General features: G+C 40.6%; 2 protein-coding genes across 3 annotated transcripts; both read right to left on the reverse strand.

The window, feature by feature from the left end:
• Window positions 1-2,295: 2,295 nt before the first annotated feature.
• treh (trehalase (brush-border membrane glycoprotein)) lies at window positions 2,296-9,245 on the reverse strand. Its single transcript, XM_041941101.1, has 15 exons — window positions 9,163-9,245; window positions 8,371-8,471; window positions 8,137-8,284; window positions 7,965-8,052; window positions 7,443-7,543; window positions 7,192-7,284; window positions 6,904-7,020; window positions 6,523-6,645; window positions 6,394-6,443; window positions 5,654-5,854; window positions 5,335-5,552; window positions 3,839-3,950; window positions 3,409-3,521; window positions 3,264-3,317; window positions 2,296-2,938 (listed from the first exon to the last, which is right to left on the reverse strand). The coding sequence occupies exons 1-15, from the start codon at window positions 9,243-9,245 to the stop codon at window positions 2,801-2,803; spliced, it is 1,740 nt and encodes a 579-aa protein (XP_041797035.1). The 3' UTR covers window positions 2,296-2,800.
• Window positions 9,246-9,422: 177 nt separating this feature from the next.
• ddx6 (DEAD (Asp-Glu-Ala-Asp) box helicase 6) lies at window positions 9,423-21,571 on the reverse strand. Of its 2 annotated transcripts, none has more exons than XM_041940977.1 (14): window positions 21,452-21,571; window positions 20,050-20,672; window positions 19,870-19,933; window positions 18,902-19,006; window positions 17,771-17,900; window positions 16,918-17,064; window positions 16,477-16,571; window positions 16,223-16,345; window positions 15,998-16,126; window positions 15,597-15,713; window positions 15,040-15,103; window positions 13,778-13,879; window positions 13,480-13,659; window positions 9,423-12,626 (listed from the first exon to the last, which is right to left on the reverse strand). In XM_041940977.1, exons 2-13 carry the CDS (start codon window positions 20,247-20,249, stop codon window positions 13,484-13,486), a joined length of 1,452 nt encoding a protein of 483 aa, XP_041796911.1. In that variant the 5' UTR covers window positions 20,250-20,672; window positions 21,452-21,571; the 3' UTR covers window positions 9,423-12,626; window positions 13,480-13,483. The 2 variants fall into 2 exon arrangements, with proteins under 2 accessions (XP_041796911.1, XP_041796912.1); XM_041940978.1 differs by having other exon boundaries at window positions 21,461-21,515.
• Between the last annotated feature and the right edge of the window lie 727 nt (window positions 21,572-22,298).

Genomic DNA, 22,298 nt, shown 5'->3' on the forward strand with positions numbered 1-22,298 from the left:
TAAAAGGTATTAAGTGTATGATTCCTGTGAGAAACATGCTGTCCTCACTTAGAGACCATTTTTCCAGAGGAGTCCAGAGGACTGACAGAGCGCTTCATCACATGGTGCAACAACAATCACCTGAAGCTCAATATCAGCAGAACCAATGAGCTTGTGTCGGACAACATGCTTCAGATATGGCTGTCACTGCAAAAAGGCTACAAATTGCAAAATGTGGACGTTTCACAAACGTGAAATATGGTCACAATCTGCCTTCTGTGTCTGAGTGATGGTGTTGAATAAAGGACGGAAAAGCGCAGAATATTATGATGTCACAGCGAAGCTGACCTTTGACCTTTTGGATGTAAAATATCACTTCATTTTATCCTGTGAGACATTTGTGTGAAATTTTGTCACGATTAGCGAATTAATTCTTGGGTTATGGCCAAAAATGTGTTTTGTGAGGTCACAGAGACTTTTAACCACCAAAATGTAATCTGTTCATCCTTGAGTCCAAGTGGACGTTGGTGTCAAGCGTGAAGAAATTCGATCAAGGGAAGGTTCCTGAAATATCGCGTGCACAGGAATGGGCGGGCAGACGGAAACTCAGCGCCAAACATGACTGTAAACACGTCTTCTCTGTAAACTTGAGATTCTGGGTTTGGTCAAAAACGTGACACACTTTCTGAACAAAAACTAAATTTATGTGTTCCTACATCCTAGTTTGTATGCAGTGGCAGGTACTGGATGACTGGTGAGGACGAGACACCCTGACCTTTACTTCCACAACAACATGTAATGCACTTGTCACCGCTGCTTTACAATTCATGGACCGCCCACGGAACGTGCTTCTCAGAATAACGTTCTTGGCTTGGTGTAATTAGAAGGCACACGCACGTACACGCACAAACACGTTGTTGTTTCACCTCATCGCCACTTAACTGCCGGACCACTTCTCCCGCACTTTACAGCTCAAACTCATTAACTGAACGCAGCGCAGTTCTGCTAAAACAGCATGGTAATGTATGAGTTATCAAAATGAGCAGGTTCTACTTGAGTTACTGCTGTCAGCGAGGGCTGAAAACATAATGACTGCTGCCTGCTGCTTAAACCTCTCTAAACACAGCATAATACACGCGGCTGCTACTGTACGGGTGTCACAGCTATACGTGGTGATAAATAAAAAGCCAGCAATATGACTTGTAGATGGAGACTCACAATAGCACATTACTAGAGTGTGATCTGTGGGTTCGCACGGACCGCTGCACCTATTGGTCTTTTGCCCATTTAAGTTGCACAGTCAATCTGTTGTGTGCACTCATGCTAAGGAGAGACTGAGATGCAGTAAAATCCCTGCCTGGGCCTCATATCTTCACAGCCAAGAGGGATGCAGTTTCTCCTTTAAGAAGCAAATTTCTTATTGCTTTTTTGACAGCCATTTGAATATTTGTATGGACTTAATTTCATGCTTGACCTGCATTTCACCACAGATGTAAGCAGAGAACGGCACAGACGGAATGACTTGCTTAGAACAAGGAGAAATGGCAGAACAAAAAGAAAAGTCAACTTGTCTTTGTTTCATTTTAAATTGCTGCATTTGTGAGAGATCAAATGTGTCTTCATGAAGTTTTCAGTTCAAACAGGAGTAAAATAAGATCATCAGTGATCTAAACACAGAAACCCATAATGTCAAAGTACTGTCAAAACGGTAAAACTGAATATCTATGGTGGCCTTTCGGGGACCACATTTTTTTCTGCAACATCCATTCAATCCATACCCCTCTGTACATTTTCATTATTAGTGGCATTCTCATCCTGCATTCAAATGTGCATGTACATCTTGCTTTGCATTATAAGCTTTCGAATGACAGAACAAGGGGTGACTTAAAGCAGCCACAGAAAACAGCATGTATGAGTCACTATTGGTGGTAATGCTGTGAAACGGCCACCATACACACTATGTCTATACTACGTCTCTTCAAAAAAAAGAATAAAGGTAATTTTAAGTGAAGAGAAATTCTATGTTGAATATTGTCTAGTGTACACTTGGTAGAGGTGTGTAGGAAGATGAATTCATGAAATGAAAATGCAACATTTTGGTCACATACTGGCCATGTCTTATATAACCAAAACGCATGCATGCATGCATTTTAAATACATTTCGTGCAGACAGTGTGCAGGAATTCATCACTATATTAAACATGTGATATCATACCAGGACCGTTATCTAAAATTCCTGGGCTTGCATGTAGAAATTGAATAAAACTGTCTTGAGGAGCCAGACTGCCGTGTTTTAAACACCATTAATGCATTCACTTGACATTTTATTTCTCACATGAGCTCGTTTACATTTCAACTTCAGTTTGCATGCAAATAGAAGGCCTCGCGGGGAGTTAAGCTACAGTTCCGCAATAAAGTTTATAATTGAATTAGGTGAATGACTGTCTGGAATGTCAGTTCAATATTTGGGACAAGTTAATATTGAGAGCCAAGCAGCAGCAAACACTAACAGCCTGCATTACTGGAGAGAGTCCAGAAGTGCCTGCACGATCTGGATCTTCTGATATCTGAGGCTAAATACTAAACTATTCATAGAGGGAATTCTTAGCTATGATACATCAAATCATCCTTCTGCAAATAAGTGAAACTGATCATACAGAAAAATATCAAACCCTGTTAGAATATGCACAATTAAGACTAATTTTTAATGTCACTTTGTGTTTGCTTGAAGGCTGTCAGTGGGGTGGGGAGGGAGTCAGTGCAGTGAAACCAGGAAATAATAAAATTCAACCTCCAGTCAGGCTCTTTTGTCACCTCTGATTCACTGGAGCATGAGAGTGGCTGAGATGACCCAAGGCAGGAGGAGAACAGAAGACAGACGTCTGCTTCCCGAGGTGAGAGTCGCCCCGTACTGGTCCAGGAGCTGCAGGACCACGCCATTGGTCCAACCGAAACCCAGCTGCAGAGACGGCAACACAGCAGAGCAACGAGGATGATTTAATTTTTATTTGGCTCTTTAATTAAAAAAATAATGAATTTGTGTTGATAGAAAGCGAAAAGTCGATGACAAAAAGACCCAACAGGGTAGAAAATGACACAAAAAAAGAAGGTGGATCAGGAGAAAGACGTGGTGAGAGTAAATGTGCAGATGAGCATGCAAATGTGCTCAAGCTAAGAAGCAGAAGTGAGGCAGAAAGAACTGACAGCGTTCTGCATGAAATTAGAAAGACTTGTGTGACTATAAGCACATTAGCTTTTACCATCAGCGCATGAAAGGGGCATACCTGAACTTCATATTCTCCCCCACCGCCAGGTTTGCCATCTCCGTTCACATCATACTGTCAGGAGGAAGAAAATTCACATTCTCAGCCAGCTGCCTTATCACTGCACAGCACAGCCTCTGACATACTGAAAGCTTGGAGGAGTCACCTTCTCAAACATGGCGTCATACTTCATGTGTGCCAGAAAGTTGGTCTTGATCCAGCGTTGGGCCAGATCAAATGCTAGTTGTTTAGCACCCTCTGAAGGGAGTTTGGATAAACCTGGAAACACAAGAAGATTTCAGTGCAAGTGACATTAGATAAGTGACATTTTGTATTCCAAAAGATTGGATTTGAAACTGAACAGCTCTGAGCTTTAAGTATATTTGATGAAGTCATGGCCCTTTTAGGCGTGATTGCTCATAATCACGCCTAAAACTGGGTCCCTCAGTCCAGCAGATGGTCCTAATCACACAAACATGATCAGAGAGCAATCATTAAAACCGCTACCCTTCTACCATTGAGCATTTTCAGCCCTTGTTATGCAAACGTGTTGAACAACTGACGGCCAAACTGGCAGATCACCGTATCGTCCCTACCGTGGATGAGCATGTGCTGTAAAGGAGGCCATGCGTTAGGATAGTCCCACTGCTGCCCGGTCTCTCTCAGCGACGTTGGGACTCCATTGGGGAAGTCGAGAGCACCACTCTCCTGTACAGCAAAAGCAACCATAAGAGCATGCATGGACGAAAGCAGCGTAGTATGTGTCCGCCATCTGCTGGAGCAAATGAGCACAGTTCATGAAGCCGCTGTAACATCCTGCTAGGTGGGATTCAGACGGAGAAATAAGATGAGGAATTACTTCTCCTCCCTCGACAGCTGTCAAGAGGCACTTCAGCAAAATGTCTGAAATCACATTCAGTTCTCACTTTTTGTAGTCAAAAATAATGTCAGCGTGTTTTTTAAATGTTTTGTAGAAACTTTATTATTAAACGGAAGAAAAAAGGTGCTTGGAGAAAAATTGGGAACTTTTCAGCCGACTGAGGGACGTGTCGGTGTTGCACCGTAGCAGAGACAAAGTAAAGACACTCGTGTGAAGACAGCGTGTTCAGTAAAGACCACACAGCATCTGACTGGACCAAAAGCGACATGTGCAGCCATGTTTCCCTGCTGTTTAATGTGCCGCAGCTGAGCCGCAGCAAAAGGTTCGGTGGTTTGTTCAATACGCAAATTTCTTCCTTTTTGGTTTCAGATTTTTTTCTCAAGGGACAACACAGGACAAGCGTCCTACAGAGCACATATGTTTGCAATTTCAGTTTGACTTTCAAGCCTAAACTGTTAGAGTGGGGCTGCAGTGGCCGACAGATTCAGACTTGTCATGTGGGCAGATGTGTGCAGCGGTGTTGACGTTTGTCAAAAAAAAAAAATCATGCATGCTCATTCAACCTTCTCAGGATAAATACAGGTTTAAGACTTCTTTCACACAAATGGCATAAATACAGTTCATACACACAGTGGTCACTTCAATGCATCTTTCATGACACCTATCATTTTCAGTTAATTCACTTATCTGTTTGGCCACAGTTGGTGATGGTGACAGAAGGTTGTAAACACCTCTCAATATTAATGTAGCCCAATACAACACCACCTTTAACTATTGTGTCAGTAAAAAAATAAGTGTACGGGTTATTCTAATAAGGTGGTCGATGAATGCTTTGTCTCACTTACCCCTAATGGTATCAAGCCAGACAGTCCAGGTTTTAAGCATCTGTCTCTGATAGATTCTGGATAGGGTAATTAGTAATTTGGCTGTTTTGGCTTTTTCATTGGAACTACTTTACTCTTAAAAAATAGTTCCTGTTGGCAGTGGGCCTGTAAAGACAAGCTGCGTGTTTTTTTAAAAGCTTGGATAATCTCAGTAAATTTCTATACATCCCCACTGTGCCGGCACGGAGGCAGAGATCGCAAAGCATGTTCGAATAAAACAAACCTACAGCACCTGCACAGCTCTAACCCTTTAAATAGACAAAACGATGTATTCTTCCACATTCATTTGTGAATTGAGACCGCAGTGAAGCCTCGAATGCCCACCAACCTTCAGATACTGCACTGCCTTCTCTCCCATCTCAGGCCGAGAATAGCACTGTGCCCAAACAGGTGCCAGGTTGGAGGGGTAAAACTCAACGTGTTTGGTGTGCGTCACCAGGTTGTAGTCAAACCAGGCTCCCTTCTCAGCATCCCACAGCACAGACTCCATCGCCTCCAGTCTGCAGGCTGCAGCCTGGTCATACAGTGCAGCTGAGTCACCATCACCTGTCAGGAAACAGCTCGTCACGGTTATGTAACACCAGTTAGGAGCTAAAAGCGTGCAGACCAAAGTGAGCTCCAAGGTCAATGGCTGCTCATGTACTCACCCAGTATCCTGTGAAACGCAGCGAGCGTCTTCTCGTTGAGGCACAGCAGAGCGTTGAGGTCGGTCGGCAGGATCTGACTGGTCCGGGTCTCTCTGAGGGTGCCGTTGTTGTGGCCGTCACCATCTATATACCAGCGGGATGAGAAGTCCCAACCAGACTCTGCTCCCGCTTTCAAATCCATCCACAGCTGCTCCTTAGTGTCTGAGGGCAAGAAAATAAAACATGAATTCGCTTGCTGAGCCACAACAAATCAGTATCTAAAATTTGGCATTTCTTCATGCACGCCTTGATGGCTAACAGGATGAGGAAAAATTGAAATATGCAGCCTTTGAATAACATGCTTGTTTCAGTTTTGCAGTTCAAACAAAAAAAAAAATCAAATATTCCTTCTGAGGAGGCAGAAATAACTTTAATAGTCAATAACCTTGACTATTTGATAAAAAAAAATATCTATTCTTATTCAGAAATGAGAGCAAACATTTTGGTGGAGGCAGAATTTTTTCCTTCAAGCATCTTTTCTTAAAAGTTGCACTCAAATTCAGCAGCGATGTGAAAGAATGAATGTGTTTAACATTAAATATTCATCAAAGCATGGTGCTGAGGTATTTTCAGAAGGAAACTGTTTTGCACAGATGATCTTTGAATCCATCATAATCTACAACACATTCAGTTTCTCTCTCTCATGGAATAAAATGACCACAGTGGGGAAATATTTCTCCTGCTCAACACTAAGTCATTACCATCAGCGAGTCCTTCAGCTAATTCCAGATCATCTGTGTAGGATTCAGGCCTAGAAAGACATGGTTAGCTTAGATGAACGCACCTGCTAGAATACCAACATATCTTAAATGTGTTTTTATTAGACGTACCTGGGCAAGCCCGCCTGCACATGATACCGGTTCAGTACATGCTCTGCCCCGTTTACTTTCACAGCCACGGAACGGTTCTGCATCCAAAAGAGGTACTCCTGCTCCAGAGCTGGTAAAGCTTCTCTAAACCGTGCAAGTTTGTAGAGAGAGCATTATCTTAATTCAGACTACTTTTCACACAGGCCTTAGTATCCTCACCAACATTGGGGTGTCACATTCTAATTAAGCATGTCAGGAAAACCGAAACACCAGAGGCACAGAGAGACACAAGCACTGAGGCTTTGATGTTAAATGCCTTTTTTTTCTGTTCTGGAAAAGACACGAGGCAGATAAAGAATGATAATGTGTCTGGCAGGACATCAGCTCAGGCCTAAATATCACCTGAGGAACTCTTCATCCTTGGTTGCTTGATAATAGCTCTCCACCATCAGAGTGAGGAATGGAGGCTGACTGCGCCTTTCATAGTAAATCCGCCCACCATTTGGAACGAAGCCATATCTGTAGGAGTGAGAGAGACATTTTTATTCTGCAAATCTTGAAATCCTCCCCGAGATCTCCATATCCAAAGTGCATGACTGAGATTGCTAAATTCGAAATGAGCCTGCTGAACCACCTGCAGCAAGCTGGACTTTAAGTGCTATGGAAGATGAAAGGTGCTTTGAGGCTCACCTGTTGACAAGGTAGAGGAAGTTTTGAATCATCCCATAGGCTGTGTCTGTCATCTCTGACAGCAGGAGCCCGTTGATGACCCAGTAGGAGTCCCTGTTGGGCACAGAGCGGCTCACGTCACTGTCTGCACGAGGCACCTCGGCGGGCTCTCAACCGACACCCCTGGCTGGGTCTGACTGATCTCGCCTCGCTCTGACCTCGCTCGACTCTAACTTCAGACAGCTGAGAGACGGGCTTCAACGTTCACTCACCAATAGTAGAGCTCCCTGAAGCGCCCTCCTGGCACGACGACAGGATGCGGGGCGTATATCTGTGAGTAGAGCTCTGGGTGATCTTTAACACCAGCATGGATCTGGAGGAGAAACCATCTTTAACTTCACATCTTTGGACTCAGTATACACGGACGTGGTGTTTGGAAATACATACTGCAACAGGAACATCATTATCGGGGCTGCAACTAATATTTTCATCAAAGATACATCTGCATTACCTTTACAATGAATTGGTCAACAAGATATCAGCACAGTGAATAATGTGCATCACGATTTCCTAAAGCACAGTTTGTTATATTCTAATTGCTTTTGTCCAAACAGAACAAAATCCAAAGATATTCAATCACTGAAGACAAAGACACCAGGCAAAAAATTACATTACAGAAACTAAAACCAGGGAATTTTTAGCATTTTTGTTTTAAAAAATTACTTATGATTATAACATTACCGAACAGTTGGGTGATTAATCAACCGTTTGCTCATTTGCTTTATTATTATCACCTTTCTGCCGAGAGACTTCCACAGATTATGTATTTTTTCAGCCCAATTCCGTAGTTCTGGATCTGCTATTCCTCCCAGGAACTTTGGCCTAGAAATAAAAATCAGCTCACATCAACCAATTAAAAAGTCACAGTCCTATCCGAGTCCAGGTGTTCAGATGAGTGGATCTCACTTGTCATGCCAGTCTGGTGGCGTCCAGGACTCGAACTCCGTCCCTGGTTCCTCAAAGTGTGCCCTGAGGAACTCCTGCAGTTTGCCAGGCGGGACGATCATGTTTGGTGATCCGCGTGAAAGGTTGCGAAAATCGGACAAAACAGCATCTGCAGGTAAAAGGATAAAGAAGGGGAAAAAAGCAGCCACATACTGGACTGGTGAAAAAAACGATGATTTACTGGTGTTAACTTACCAGGAGTTTCCTTCAGCTTCATGTCAACAAAGTACTTGTCATCATCAAACAGTTTGGCTTCCTGTACCTGATGTAAGATGGGCCCAGTGCAGTATATTTCACTGAAATTAATTTATAGTTGTCAATTATTAAACCGATGTGATAAAGGCCACATGTGTATTAGTACAGTAGACCAGCATCTTGTTATGAGTTGAAGCAATAAAACCCCCTATCACTGTCACTAAACAAGCAGGCGAGGGCAAAGGTCTGCCCACAACTACTACATGCTGAAGGAGATAAAACACGAATATTAGAAATAAAATGTCTGTTTTCTGTGTGGAGGAGGCAGCGGAGCAGACACATTTTTAACTAACATTATTTTTTGTTTTTTTTTAAACAAGAGGAAGAAGAGGATTCAGCAGCAGGAAGTTGATGTTTCGCACGAACATTGTTAATCAAGAGCAAAACAGCTCAAAGACAGAAAATCCAAACACAGTATGAATCAAATTCTACACAAGGACAGAAAATCATGAGTCATTGGGCAAAAAGGATGTAGTCCAGTATTTTAGAATACAAGTCATTTCATACTGAACAGATGGATTATTATTGGTGGCAAACAAATGAAAAGGCTTAAAGGTTTACGATTGTCCGCGGTGCCAAGCGACATGTTTTTGATTAACTGCTCCGTTTTGCAGACATAATTAAAGCAGAAGTGTCTCTCAATCAAGAGGTTCAAGAACAGGAAGCAGCCTTAATATAGACTCTTTTATATGAACAATTTTAGGAAAAAAAGACTTCAGGCACTCATCTCACCTGTCACATGGTGGTGGAAAAGCAGTCTTTACACAGGTGAAAAGAACCACTGATGAAAAGCAAACCACCACCAGGTTATGCATGTTGAGCTTTAAGCTGAAGTGACAGCAGATCGTGAGCAGGTCTGGTTTGAGAACCGCCTCCAGGTCACAGTTCATTTTAAGACACAACAGCAGCAGCACACCGACACCTAGCTCTGAAAGAGCTGATTAACGGGACGCTGCAGCGATGGCAGAGGAAAACAAAAGCTTCAGACACGATAAATTTCAGTGAGCTTTATTTTCAACAAAACTTTCAAATCGTATCCAATAATATCGACATCCTTTAAACTGAAGTTCATTGTAAAATTAGCTTCACTGAAAAATCTGCCAATCCAATAACGACCAAATTTCCATCAAATTAAAAAAAAAATGAACTCAGGCTTTAAATTCTTCACTTAAATTTGGAGACTTTTTAAGTAACGTGTTCTCCACATGAACATTTCATTTGAGAAAAAAAAAAAATCCAAATTTTAGGGCAACTTTTTCCAAACCTTTTTATACCCATTACCGTAACTTTGGATCTTTACATCATATTATTCTGTTTCTGTAAAGCCCAAAGGCTCCTCCCCACATTATTTTACTGATGCATCAGTTTTGAAAGCAATCCTTAAGGGACTCCTCTCAAATCCTCCCCGACAGAAAAGTGATCGGACGGCCAAATTGTACACAAAAGCTGTTTTTATCTTAAATGTGTCAGAGCGATCGGGAGAGGATTAACCTGTGCATCAGGGCAGCAAGAGCACGAATTTAACCACCCCACAAATTTAAAAAGACCTTTAAGAGTGAGACAATTTAGTGACACAAAATATCCAATTAATTCACCCAATGTGGGGCAAGATGCTCTTGTCTCAGTCTTCAAGGTTCTCAGAATGGCAGCCACTGGCAGTAACGCAGCGTCCCCTCAAAGGGAGTAACACACGTCATCTTTAAGGACTGTTGATTTTAGCCTTGAAAGCATCGGATGTGGCGATTACTGCCAGTGGGCTGACAAGAAACAGGCAGCTGCCAAGTGCCTGTATGGTTAGATCCCTGTTCACTCAACTAATGCTTAATTTAATTTGGGTATTTTAAACAAATGCAGCCCTCCCTCCCAAACAGTGAGCCAAAACAGCCAAATTGGACATGCAAATATTTAGGCGACAACAAGAAGAAGTGAGAGAACAGGGATCACAGTCCTAACCAATGAGAAATAAAATGGTTATCTTAAACTTATCAATATTGTCACACTGTAACCTTTTAAAAAGAGCTTAAATTAAATGTGCAATAACAATTCTCATTGATTACAACAGTCAAGAGAGCATCTCACCATAACAAAGGGAACCTTATTTGCAAAAAGGTTTTAGCTGAACGAGTGGTCAGAAGGCCTTAATGCAAAATAAGGTTGTCATGTTGCATAAAAATTAAAAAAGCAACTGTAACCCAAACCCAAAATATCAAAGCAATAAAGGGCAGAGAAATAAGCCATAAACTCGGCAGTCAGAGGTGCCCAAGTTATCTTTAAACAAGCAGTCCGACCAATAGTAATTTGTAATCCTTCATGCCCATTCCCCCTCCCTGCCAATTTTTTTTTATGAATGTTCTGCACCACCATGCACTTCTCTCTCATCTGGGCATCATGTGTACAAAAAGCAGTGCAGTCAGTGTTATTGCATGAACCCATCTCTGTGTTTTAAGTGCAGCCCAACCTGCTCAGGTTGTTTTTAGTGAGGCATCTTTTGTTAGCCAATAAAGCCAGCTAACTTGCAACGCACAGAGGATGAATTCCTGCTACATTTTAGGTAATATATGGTTCATTTTGATGCATTCGGCCAACATTCTTCAAAAAAAAGGGGGGAAAAAAAAATCCACAGCTTCCTCCTAACATTTGTGAAATAATGTAGCTGTGCTTAAAGAGCACATAGATCAACGTAACAGCTAATACCTCCCCCAGAAAACAAATTCTCTGCCAGTTCAGCTGCACTGCAGCGAGTAGTACTACTACATGACAGAATATTATTTTCTCTTCCAACAACACTCACTGTAACTGGAGATCTTAAGAGTGTCTCAAGAGTCAGTTTCACAAGTTAAGGCTGGTGACAACAAAGAATTCATCAAATGCACAAGCTTAACAAAGCCATCTGTCCAGACTGAACACTTGTTAACACTGGTCGCAGGAGAATACGGGCAACAATTTAAACAATCTCTGCATGTTTAAGTGCAGCTTTGAACAATTGCACTCGCCATCAAATTTGGAGGGGCTAAAAGATTATAAGTGATGAACTCTGCCTCCAAAACGTTTCATGTACAAAGTCATTTTAATGTTTTAGATTTTAATAAATTCTGCAATTTCTAAAATTATAAATAAATTCACAGGCCAATATTGCAGATCAAACAAACTGACAATTAAGGAAAGTATCCAGTGCTAACAAGAGAGAACGGGGGAAAGAGTTTTTCAGTTTGTCAGCCAGCCTTTTGAACTTGTTAAAACAATCTTAAAATGAAGGTATATACACAAGGTGTAAGGTGCAACTCACGTCGGCTGCACTTCTCGCACATTAAGTATGGCCATCCATAGGAAAGTGAAACACAGGACATAAAAGAAAAAGCGTTCCCTACAATTAAACTCCACCGAAACAGGAATCCTCATGACTCAAGGTGTTGAGTGGCTGCTCTTTCATTTTTAGTGTTTTGATTCTGAAGACAGAGGAAAGGGTCTGGGTCTTTTAGAAGCACAAGCTTCTACACAAGCAACTGGTCAGTCTGGCTGTCTCTTGGAAAAAATCCAGCATCTCTGTCCATGGAAAATCCAAGTTTGTCCTGATTCGTCAGCCAGACAGAAGTGCAGCTAAGCCAGCAAAAAGATAATTCAGACCAGCCTCACTCCGACTCGTGTCCATTCCTTTCAAACGCATGAGACAACCAAAAACAGTTATGGATTCACCTACGTGGTCGGACAGTAAATTAGCGTGACAAATTTTCAATTAGGTGAACGTGAGTGTGTGCTGTATGATGTGAGCAAGATGGCAGAAAATGAAGGGTTATTACTTTTGAACGAGTTGAACTGCTTGTTAAGGCACTTGATACAAATTGGTTAAAACTTCTAAACTAAAAAGTGGAGAATGGAGGGTTTCATGTAGAGATCTGTTGGTGCTGGCTTCGTGTCATTGGTGGATATGAATCGTCACAATGTGAAGTGATACATTTTCAACTTGGTCCCACGCTTTCCTCCCGGTGCTTATGTCTTCAGGGTGTCGGTGGTGCAGCACTGAGCCCTATAAAGGGCAAATGAGTTCTTCCGAAACGCGTCCATCAAAATACACATTCCTTATGGTGGCATCCAAAAAAGGAAGACAGACAAACTGTACATTAAAAAAAAAAAAAAAAAAAAACTCCAAGACAGAGGGGGATGAAAAAGGTACAAAGGGGAATGGAGGATGGACTGATCTGGAGAGAGAGAAGAGTAAAATTCAATTAGACCAGATTGTATTCAAATAACTATGCAAGTCAAGCTCTGTTTACATTAGTCCCCCCTAGCGGTAACTACAGAACAGCCTAAACTATTTGTTTGTCTATTCTATTACCCAATAACCATCTAATCTGTTCATATCTTAATGGATCAGTGTCTGCTAAAGTAAATCTGATGAAAAGCTGATTCTCTAGCATTACACTGCTCTCACCTTCACGACGGCCGACAGTGTGAGCATTTTGTTCATGTGTGATTCCTTCACTTTTGATTTTCTCAACAGAAAGCGCTTGTAAATGTCATAAAGGATATCTCTCCTGCAGCTGGTGGATTGTGTCTGGCTCGAGGACACTTCAGGTCAGACAACTTTTGAAGGGCTTGAACACAATTTCTCAAGTTGAAAAACTGCAGCTGTCACAACCACCGCATTAAAGACCAGTTTTAAAAGAACTGGACTTAGTTTTCGTTTTCCTGCATCTTTCCTGTCTTACAGCACTGAAGATTGCCTTTGCTAACAGACTCTTCCTCACAGGGAACATTTTTACTTGGCACAGCAGGAAAACCACCATCTCAGTAATGACAGTAATAGTGGGTAAATCACATTTAGTTATGCCAGTAAGCCACAGCAATGACACAGCATGCTCAATAGCAGAGCACTAGCACAGCAAAATGTGATGTCTGCCATTCATCAGTCCAATTCCAAATCTCTTTTATCCTGGTCTGTGTGTGGAATAGCCACACTGACATCAAAAAGACAAACTGGAAAAACAGAAGCAGTTAAATTATCCTGAAAAAATAAGTACTTGTGCGTATTAGCTGTCTATGTGTACTTACTGGCTCATGGCTTGACTTCTTCACCACTCTCACTGTGGTACTCTGCCACATATAGGCTCTTGTCAATGATGCCAGGGATGGGCTTGATCTCTGTTCCAAGCTGCTCCTCAATCCCTTTCAGGTTGAAGCGATCATCGTAAGTGATGAGGTTGATGGCTAGACCCAAGTGTCCGAAGCGGCCTAAATAAGGATGTGAGGGTTTACATGATTGTCTTTACATTATTGTTTGACCTAAAATAAATCTTTGCACAAGAGGCAGCAGTTTAAAAAAAAAAAAAAAAAAAAAAAAAACTCTTACCAGATCTACCAATGCGATGTAGGTACGTTTCTCCCAGCTTGGGAAAGTCAAAATTGATCACAACATTCACAGCTTGAATGTCAATTCCTCTTGTGAAGAGGTCTAGAGGGGGGGAAAAGCAAGAAATTAAAAACGTATAACACCTACATATACAGCTGGAACAAAATGTTCAATATCTGCAGAATATGAACTTCCGGCAAACTTCCGGCAAACAAAAAACACTTCAAACAATGCACGACAAAAGTATCTGTGTGCATGTGTGAGCACAGAGTATGATTCTCACTTTAGATTCACTTTCTTCTCACCAGAATGCATGCCAACTGTGCACTGTTTGGTGTTCTCCTACAGGCAACATGAGGGCATCGTGCTCTAACTATGCCCACCCCCCGTCCTTTTGGCTTTAATCAGTGTGCTCAGGCTGGCTAGCTAAACTAATCAAAATGCTTCCATTGTTCCATTTTGCAGTGGGTAATTCCAGAAAACAGCTATGTGGTAACCAGACCTTCTATGGATCTCTACACAACCTGAAATTCGTGACATCCCATGTGCATATACTGCTACTACCGCTTTGACTACCTTTTGTTTTCTTTGCTCTGTGCAGTTTCGTTTATGTGGGCAGATTTTGCACGCAATGAGCAGCCTGTTGTTTTTCCACTTAAAAAGATTTACCCACCATGCTACAACTGAGTGAGCCAAACAATCTTTGCAGATGCATCACACATTGTACAAACACACTAAAGGCTGTGGGAGTAGACAATGACAGACTACTTGGGTAAGTTAGGCTTCTCAGACATGATGAGTGGTACTCACTGCTATGTTGGATATGAGTCAGTGCCATTAGCTTAACTGATATGCCATCACAGGACTTTTAAACAAGAACTGAAATTAATGCTGAAGAGAAGCCAATAGACGTTTCTTACACTAGACAAATATTACATCTCTCACAAGTCCTGACATTTTGTGTTCAAGAATCTAGGTCAAGTGTAATTTGATTGGATACACTTTGAAAAGTCAGTGGCAAACAGGGTTGAAACTCAAATGCTTTGAACTATAAGCTCAGTGGTGAAATTTCAAAATCCAAGCAGTGTGTATTGCCAGTCTCTGCATAGAAAATAATGGCTCAAGCTGGGAAAGCAAGTCAGGTGGTGATGTGCAGTCAGCCTCACAGACGCTTCTGGTTGCAGCAAACCCACTTTTACACTATTTCACAATTATACTTGTACAATACAGCAGATGTACGTGCACATGGCTCTACCACTTACCAGTGCAGACAAGATTCCTGCAGAGGCCGTTTCTGAAGTCGTGGAACACACGGTTGCGATGCTCCTGGAATAGCAGAAAAGAGAAAAGTGCATTTAGAGGACACATTCATTCGCATCTAGTCACAGGCATCTATTTCACACAAAGACAGTACACAACAGCATGTCATGTAACCCTCATGAAGCAAATTCTGCAGTACAACACATCATTTTTGTAGCTGTGGAAAAGCACCATGTCATGCATATGCAGTTCTGTTGCTATTGTTCGTGCTGTATACTGCATTAAGTATATGCTGTGCCACAAAACTAGGCTGTAACGTTAAAGTTCATGTATTTGAGGCAACCTGTAACAGTAGTTGAGAAATAACATGGCACTTGGGTAACTGGACAACATGTACAGTTTTGCATGGGGAAAACATCCTGGCAGTGGCAGCAACGCTCCAGAAATAGAGCACTGGTGTGAACTGTGGCAGCACATCAAGTAGAGGCTCATGCAGCCATTGCCACCGGTGTATTTTGGTTGTAAAGCTGATATTTCTGAGGGACTACTTTGAGCTGACCTGTCTCATCTTGGCATGAATGTAGAAACATGAATAACCAAGCTGGGAAATCTTCTTGGCAAGGAGCTCTACTCTCTGAGAGGAGTTGCAAAAGATTATGGACTGGTTGATCTGGAGCTGAAAAAAAGAGCACCAACAGTGAATCAGTGTTTCAATTGTGAGGCTTCCATGCATTTGTTTAAGGTATCCAATAATACATTTATTATACAAACAGCAAAGCAAATGTAAAAAAAAATACATACATCAAATCATAAAAACACCATTTATACAGTATAAGACAACATCCTTGCTCAAAATTTGCAATGCAACCATTTGCATGAAAAGCTTGCAGTCAAGTTGGCCTTTTACACAGCTGAAGTTAATTAAAACTGGATCATGAAGTGCAGAAAGGAAACACTTACCCTGGAGAACAAAGTGTTAAGGCAATGGACCTTTTGCCTTTCAGTTACATAAGCGTAATACTGAGTCACACCCTTCAGTGTAAGCTCCTCCATCAGGTTGATCTCATACGGTTTCTGCAAGTGTGCAGTCTACAAAGTAGGTGAAGACAGGACTTGTTAAATTCAAGTTATCCTAGTGATTATAAAGGCTGGATGTTAATCAGCTAATAAATGAGAAAAATGTACCATGAACTTCTGCACACTGAGAGGGAAGGTTGCAGAATAAAGCAGGATCTGCCTCTGTTTGGCCAGGAAGCCCAGTATCTCTTCCATCATAACCACAAAGTCTTGAGACAGGAGTTTGTCAGCCTGATAAGCAGAGAGATGTGGGGGAAAGACTCATGACAGCTCTCTTAAACAACTCTTTAAATTCCTATTTTAAAAAAAAGAAAAAAGACAATATGTGTCAAACAGAAAGAAAAATAAACTATTTAACTCACTTCATCCAGAACAATCATCTGCACTTGATTAACTTTGGCCACTCCTTTCTTGATGAGGTCTAAAATCCTCCCAGGAGTGGCAATGACCACGTGTACTGTAAAATAAACCAAACATTGGTTATACACACATATATATATATATATATAAGATAAACAGGCTTGGCACTAAAAATGGGAGTGTTATCACTTAGAGGAGTTAGATGTTTAGCTTTCAGTGTAGGATTATGCAAATACTTCACATTACACACTATGTGAAGGACCATGTCTGTCGTACTGGCTGGCAATATTCAGCTGTCTCCAATACTGTATGTATTTGGCAGTATTCAGTCAGACACTGTGTTTTGAATGGCTGCCATATTTCAATCATTTGCACATTTTATATTTGCAGATGTCTTAATCTCAACATCAGGGGACACAATTTGTGGAGATCGTTAAGTTTACCTGTTTCATCAAGTCTCATGATGTCATCACGTAGGTTGGTTCCACCTGTGGTTGCCATTACCTTTACTCCACCCATGTGTTTGCTGACCTGGATACATATTTGGCTTACTTGCAGAGCCAGTTCTCTGGTGGGCACTATGACCACAGCTGGAGAAACAGAAATACTTCTTTGATATTCCAACATTGATTGACCTGACCTTACTTTGGACACAAAGCTTTCCAAACCATTAATGAAAGATTGACACACAATGTCCTAAATATCTTGATTAGTGCGATGCCTTTATATACCGTGCAAACAGATTTTTTTCGCCATTTTAGACAGAGCTGATCATCATTCAATTAATGTTCAATTACTCCATTTGAACATAATCATATAAATAGGCCTGCACTATTACTTTCATTATCAATAAATCATCTGCATTTACATAGCGCTTTTCTAGTCAACCAACCGCTCAACGCACTTTGAAACACATGCCACACTCACCCATTCACACAATTTACTATCACAGAAGGCCTAGGAAACCAATTCACATTGACGAGGCAGGAACATTTGAATTTTGCTTGAAACATTATTGAAATAACAGATGCTGTATCTAAATAGATGCTTGTTTATTTTCTGTCTATTTACTAATCAATTTATAGACCTACTGTTTCAGCTCTGCATACAATAACCATGGCTTGATGTTACTGAAGTACCACAAATATGGCTATGGATGATTAGCAGTAGTAGGTGAATTGATTTTATTCTCATTTCGTCATTTGCTTTAGATTCCATTTTCATCCCCAATGAGTCTGACGGAAATTAAGCAAGAGTCGTGTGTCAACTTTCTGACATTTACACAAACTTTCTCACCTTGTATGCAGTCCCTCTTCAGGTCAATGCGTTCAAGTAAGGGAATGAGGTAGGCTCCACTCTTTCCCGTGCCATTCTTGGCTCTTGCCAAGATATCCCTTCCTGACAGTGCGATGGGAATACTTTCCTCCTGAGCAGAAAGGAGTAACAAAAGATTAATACACAATACTTCATTTTATGGTTGGGTACAGTCAATGTACTTCTGGCAAATACCATTTTTTTCTGTTCTGACAAACATTTAATTAAAAGGTTTGGTCACTCAAAGTACCATGTGGAGTAACTGGATGAAAAGCAAAATATAAATGTTTAAAGTCCTAGTTCATTGGCTGACCAATGCCCTGCTCAGCAACACAGGTCAAACACGCATTGAGCCAACCCTTGCTAGATGCAACTTATCCACAGTGGTGCTTTGGGCTTAATGCCAATTTTAGCATGCTAGTATTGCTGATATTTAGAAGATTTAATGTTTACCATGTTCATGAACGTAATCCAAAATGCTAGCATGAGAAATTAATAACTTGGACAAAAACACAAACCTACACCTGGGGCTGCTGGGAATGTCATTAGTTTTGCAAACATTTAGTCACAAACCTAAATATTGGACAACATTTTGAGCTAATGATGGCACCAGAGGAAAAGTCAGATGTCACAACAGTGATTACAACTCATATGCTGGGGACCATAAATGTCTGTACTACATTTAATGGCAAATAATTCAACAGTTGTTGAGATGTTTTCACAAAATCAGAGATGTCAACCTCATGATGATGCTACAGTTCAACTCAAGGGATCATCAAAATCATGATATATAGTCTGCTAATCCTTTAAAGTGTGAAGGCTCATTTTCTTATTTGCTGCATCAGGCCCAAGTCTGACTGAAGACCAAACCCAATGCTAACATAAGCAATTAAGATGACTGTTTTATTAAACAAGTATTCATATCGTTTAGCAAAAGGTGTCAATGAAATTTATCATACTATGTCAAAGTCAAGGTACTGGGATGGCTGTCAGGATTTTTTAAAATCTCTATATAAATCTAAAATCTCTATAAATCGCAAATGTGCACTTCCTTAAGCACAAAGACAAATTCTTGTCCTGCTCTCAAAAGACATCAGTAGTGTCTGAATGTACCTGGATTGGAGATGGCTTTTCCCAGCCCATCTCAAAGATTCCCATAAGCAGCTCCCTCTTTAGGCAATAATCCTCAAACTCATTGCCTTTAGTTGCAGTCACATCCTGTAACCATCATAAAAATGATAGATTAATTAGCATGTGGTTCATGTAAAAAGATGGGTTTGTAAACTGTAAACAAGTATGTCCTACTGACAATGGCAGGGGAGAAAGTAAAAAAAAAAGAAAAAAAAAGTGCTTCAGACTTGAGAAATCGATTTCAGAAACAAATTCCAATAAAAATGAGTAGTTTGCTTGAAACAAATTGAAAAGTAGTAGCACTCTCATCAGCTAAGAAAATATAAAAACATTTTTTAAACTAAAACTTGTAAATTACAATGTGAGCTCTAATTGGACCACTGCAAGTTAGAATGAAGATGAAAACTTGAATGATGTTATTACCACAATTGAGTACAACAGCTGCATTCTTTTGACTATTCTGCAAGTACATTATTCATAATGACTGCATATCACAAGGACCCGAGATCATAGTACAGAATGCCGTCTCACGCATAACAGCAAACATATAGTTACCACATAATAGTAAACAATGCATGTATATTATAGGGCACTTTTAAGATAAAGAACACAGAAGAAAGGCACAAGTTTTGTCAGTCAACACCTTTTTTATGGTAATAGTATGTATGATGAAATCCTACTCTTCATAGTAGGATTCATTAAATAATTAATCGTAATATATTAGCAAGATTTGCTGGCATGACATGAAGGTCACCAAAATCACAGTACTTGTTGGGTCAACACTGGCTTCATATTGTGAATAAATGCTAAATGAAAACAGTTAAAAAAAGACTCAATAACAATGACATAACTAGCAAAAGGGCCTGTCAAGTAATTAAAACAGTGAAAGCGGAACAGTTTTGAATTGACTGACTTTCAGCTTAATAAAAGGAGAACTATGTTGTACCAACCGAAGTTTTCATCCTCATGTCTTTTGGGGGCAATTTTAAATTTTTCTTCCAGTCATCTCCAGGCCTGTGGAGGGTAAAGTTCTTGTCATAAGCATGATAAAGAATTGACAGTAATAACTGTGCCAACATAAAGAAAACATCAAGTACACATTATTGGATATCTTGAATTAAACAGCTTACTTGATGACAGCGTTTGTTGTTGGGGCCAGCTGGGAATTACCATTGTTGATCGCGCCTTTCATCTGATTAAGTTGCTGTTGTTGAGAGCTTCCTCCCCCTCCTCCACCTGGTGCTCCAGCAGGCTTCACTGAGCCCCTGAGCTGTCCATTCTGGTTGGACAAGCCCAGAATCACTGGGTTCTCTGTCCTGGCGGTACTCATTTTTACTTAGCTTGACTTTTCTGTTCAATAGCAATGAAACCTCAAAGTGTCTCTATATTGAGTGAGTCCACTCTTCTGGGACCACTCAAAACTTAAGATTGTCCTTCTCTCTTGAGACTTAAATAATAATTATCCAAATATAAATTGTTCAAATATGTCTCAGCAGGTTCCTCAACAATACTGTTGATTCTGGGACATCAATTGCCCAAAAAAAAAAAAAAGAAAAAAATCCTCCTTTCAGTTTATTTTTTTAAAGAACTATTTAGTAAATTGGGGCTTAGCATAGATGTATTCTGCCATTGTTATCTGGAAAATCATACACCAGGAGGGCTTAGCTAGCTTTCAAGTATTCGCCGACTGTTTAGCTAGCCATCCCGTGTAGCATAACTGAGCCGCTGCGTCCTTTCTCAGTGTTTTCCAACCCTGAAACATTGGAGACAAAATGTTAGAAACAGTGTACCCGACGGAAAAACAACACAACAACTGGATGACGCTGTGTAGCAAAATACATTAGACTGTATTAAGAGAATAGTGAGATATACGAAGTCAGTATTTAAGAAACTGACCGTAGGCAGCTGGCCTAACGTCAAAAGTTAGCCGACACAGTAGGTGGATATAACTTAGCTAACCTTTGCTAACAATGTAGAAACATCGTTGATATAGTCAAACCCATCGGTAACGCTAGATTACCGTATAGTTACCTCAGACTGTGTAACTCTACAAGTCTAACTTAGTGGACACATGCCTGAATACATAACTGACCAGGAGAATTGTCTCTTACATTAATCAAATTAACTAAATGGGAACTAAGCTAGCTACCCTTCTGCTAGCCAGCGACATCTGGCTAACTAGCACATGAAGCTTCGTGTTAATGTTGTGCTGTTTAGGTAGTCAACGTTACGACACCGGATTCACAATATTTATCCAAGTCGGTTATTAAAACGCTAGCGCAAATAATACTCCACACATTTTCCAATGTTCGCTTACACACAAAATTAATTCAGATATCCACAATCAACGATTATAAGCAAACGAGTTCAGCCGAAGCCACTGCCGTGCTAGGTCTGCTAGCATGCTAACATAAACTGGCTAACGATGGCTAAATAAAAGTTGCCGCTAAATAAAAGAGTCCCCACGAAATAATGAATATCTGATTAAGAACTATCCATTAGTAGAAACCGTTTACACGTGCACGCATTTACCTTGAATACCTGAAATAACCGGTTCCCTATGCGGTGTTTGCAAGGTGTACTCAATTTTTAGCTGACTACGAAAGAGTCTTGTCAACCAACTGTTCAAGATGGCTTCCACTCGTATTTGAACCCGCCCCCATCCAACTAATCAGCTGATTTCATTTCAAATCAAGGATTTACTTTCTGAACGTTAGTATAACCTCCTATTCAGACTCAGTGCATAGCTCAGTGACTAAAGTACAAAAGCATTATTTTGGTTGCCTGTGAAGCCTGTCAGTACCCGCTCTGACTCTGATCTCTTGTGCGGAGGGGCATCCTGCCATCTGCCCTCGGTCGAAACGGAGTGCTTTCACATTCACATGAATATGCATCCTTTTTTCTAATCAAATTAGATCTGAAGATGTGAAGAGATTATGGTCACAGATAAAAACCCACAGGAAACAATCTGCAGTTGCAGCACCTCCACCCCAGGACTGATGAGGTATGCTTCATTTGTAGTCTCATTACTGCAAGACATCTTGTTTCTGTCCCAGTCACTTATATTTTCTATTATTATTTTTTAACTATTTTAATATTGTGATCTTTAATAGACAAATAAAAGTTTAATCTTCTTACAGTTCAGTAACCTTCACGCTATCCCATATCATATTAAAACCAGGGTTGTGAGACCAACATAAAAATGACATTAGTAAAGCAATTTGACATTTTTGACATTTGACATATTTCACAGCTGAGAAGCTCTGTATTAAAAAGTGGCATGTGGATAATTAGGGGGACATGGTTTTGACTTATTGTCACCATGGGTCAGATGAAAAACAGGAATCAGTACATCACATTAACTGAATGTCCATGTACA

This window comes from Chelmon rostratus, chromosome 7 (assembly GCF_017976325.1).
Source record: "Chelmon rostratus isolate fCheRos1 chromosome 7, fCheRos1.pri, whole genome shotgun sequence".
Lineage (NCBI taxonomy): Eukaryota > Metazoa > Chordata > Actinopteri > Chaetodontiformes > Chaetodontidae > Chelmon > Chelmon rostratus.

Coding starts and splice junctions, on each gene's coding strand:
- treh (XM_041941101.1), bottom strand. CDS start 9,245: ATGCATAACCTGGTGGTGGTTTGCTTTTCATCAGTGGTTCTTTTCACC. Junction 8,472..9,162: donor TTTCCACCACCATGTGACAG/GTGAGATGAGTG, acceptor AATTAATTTCAG/TGAAATATACTGCACTGGGC. Junction 2,939..3,263: donor GGGGAGAATATGAAGTTCAG/GTATGCCCCTTT, acceptor CCGTCTCTGCAG/CTGGGTTTCGGTTGGACCAA.
- ddx6 (XM_041940977.1), bottom strand. CDS start 20,249: ATGAGTACCGCCAGGACAGAGAACCCAGTGATTCTGGGCTTGTCCAAC. Junction 16,346..16,476: donor AGATGATTGTTCTGGATGAA/GTGAGTTAAATA, acceptor TCTGCTTATCAG/GCTGACAAACTCCTGTCTCA. Junction 13,880..15,039: donor CAGGAATCTTGTCTGCACTG/GTAAGTGGTAGA, acceptor CCCCCCCTCTAG/ACCTCTTCACAAGAGGAATT.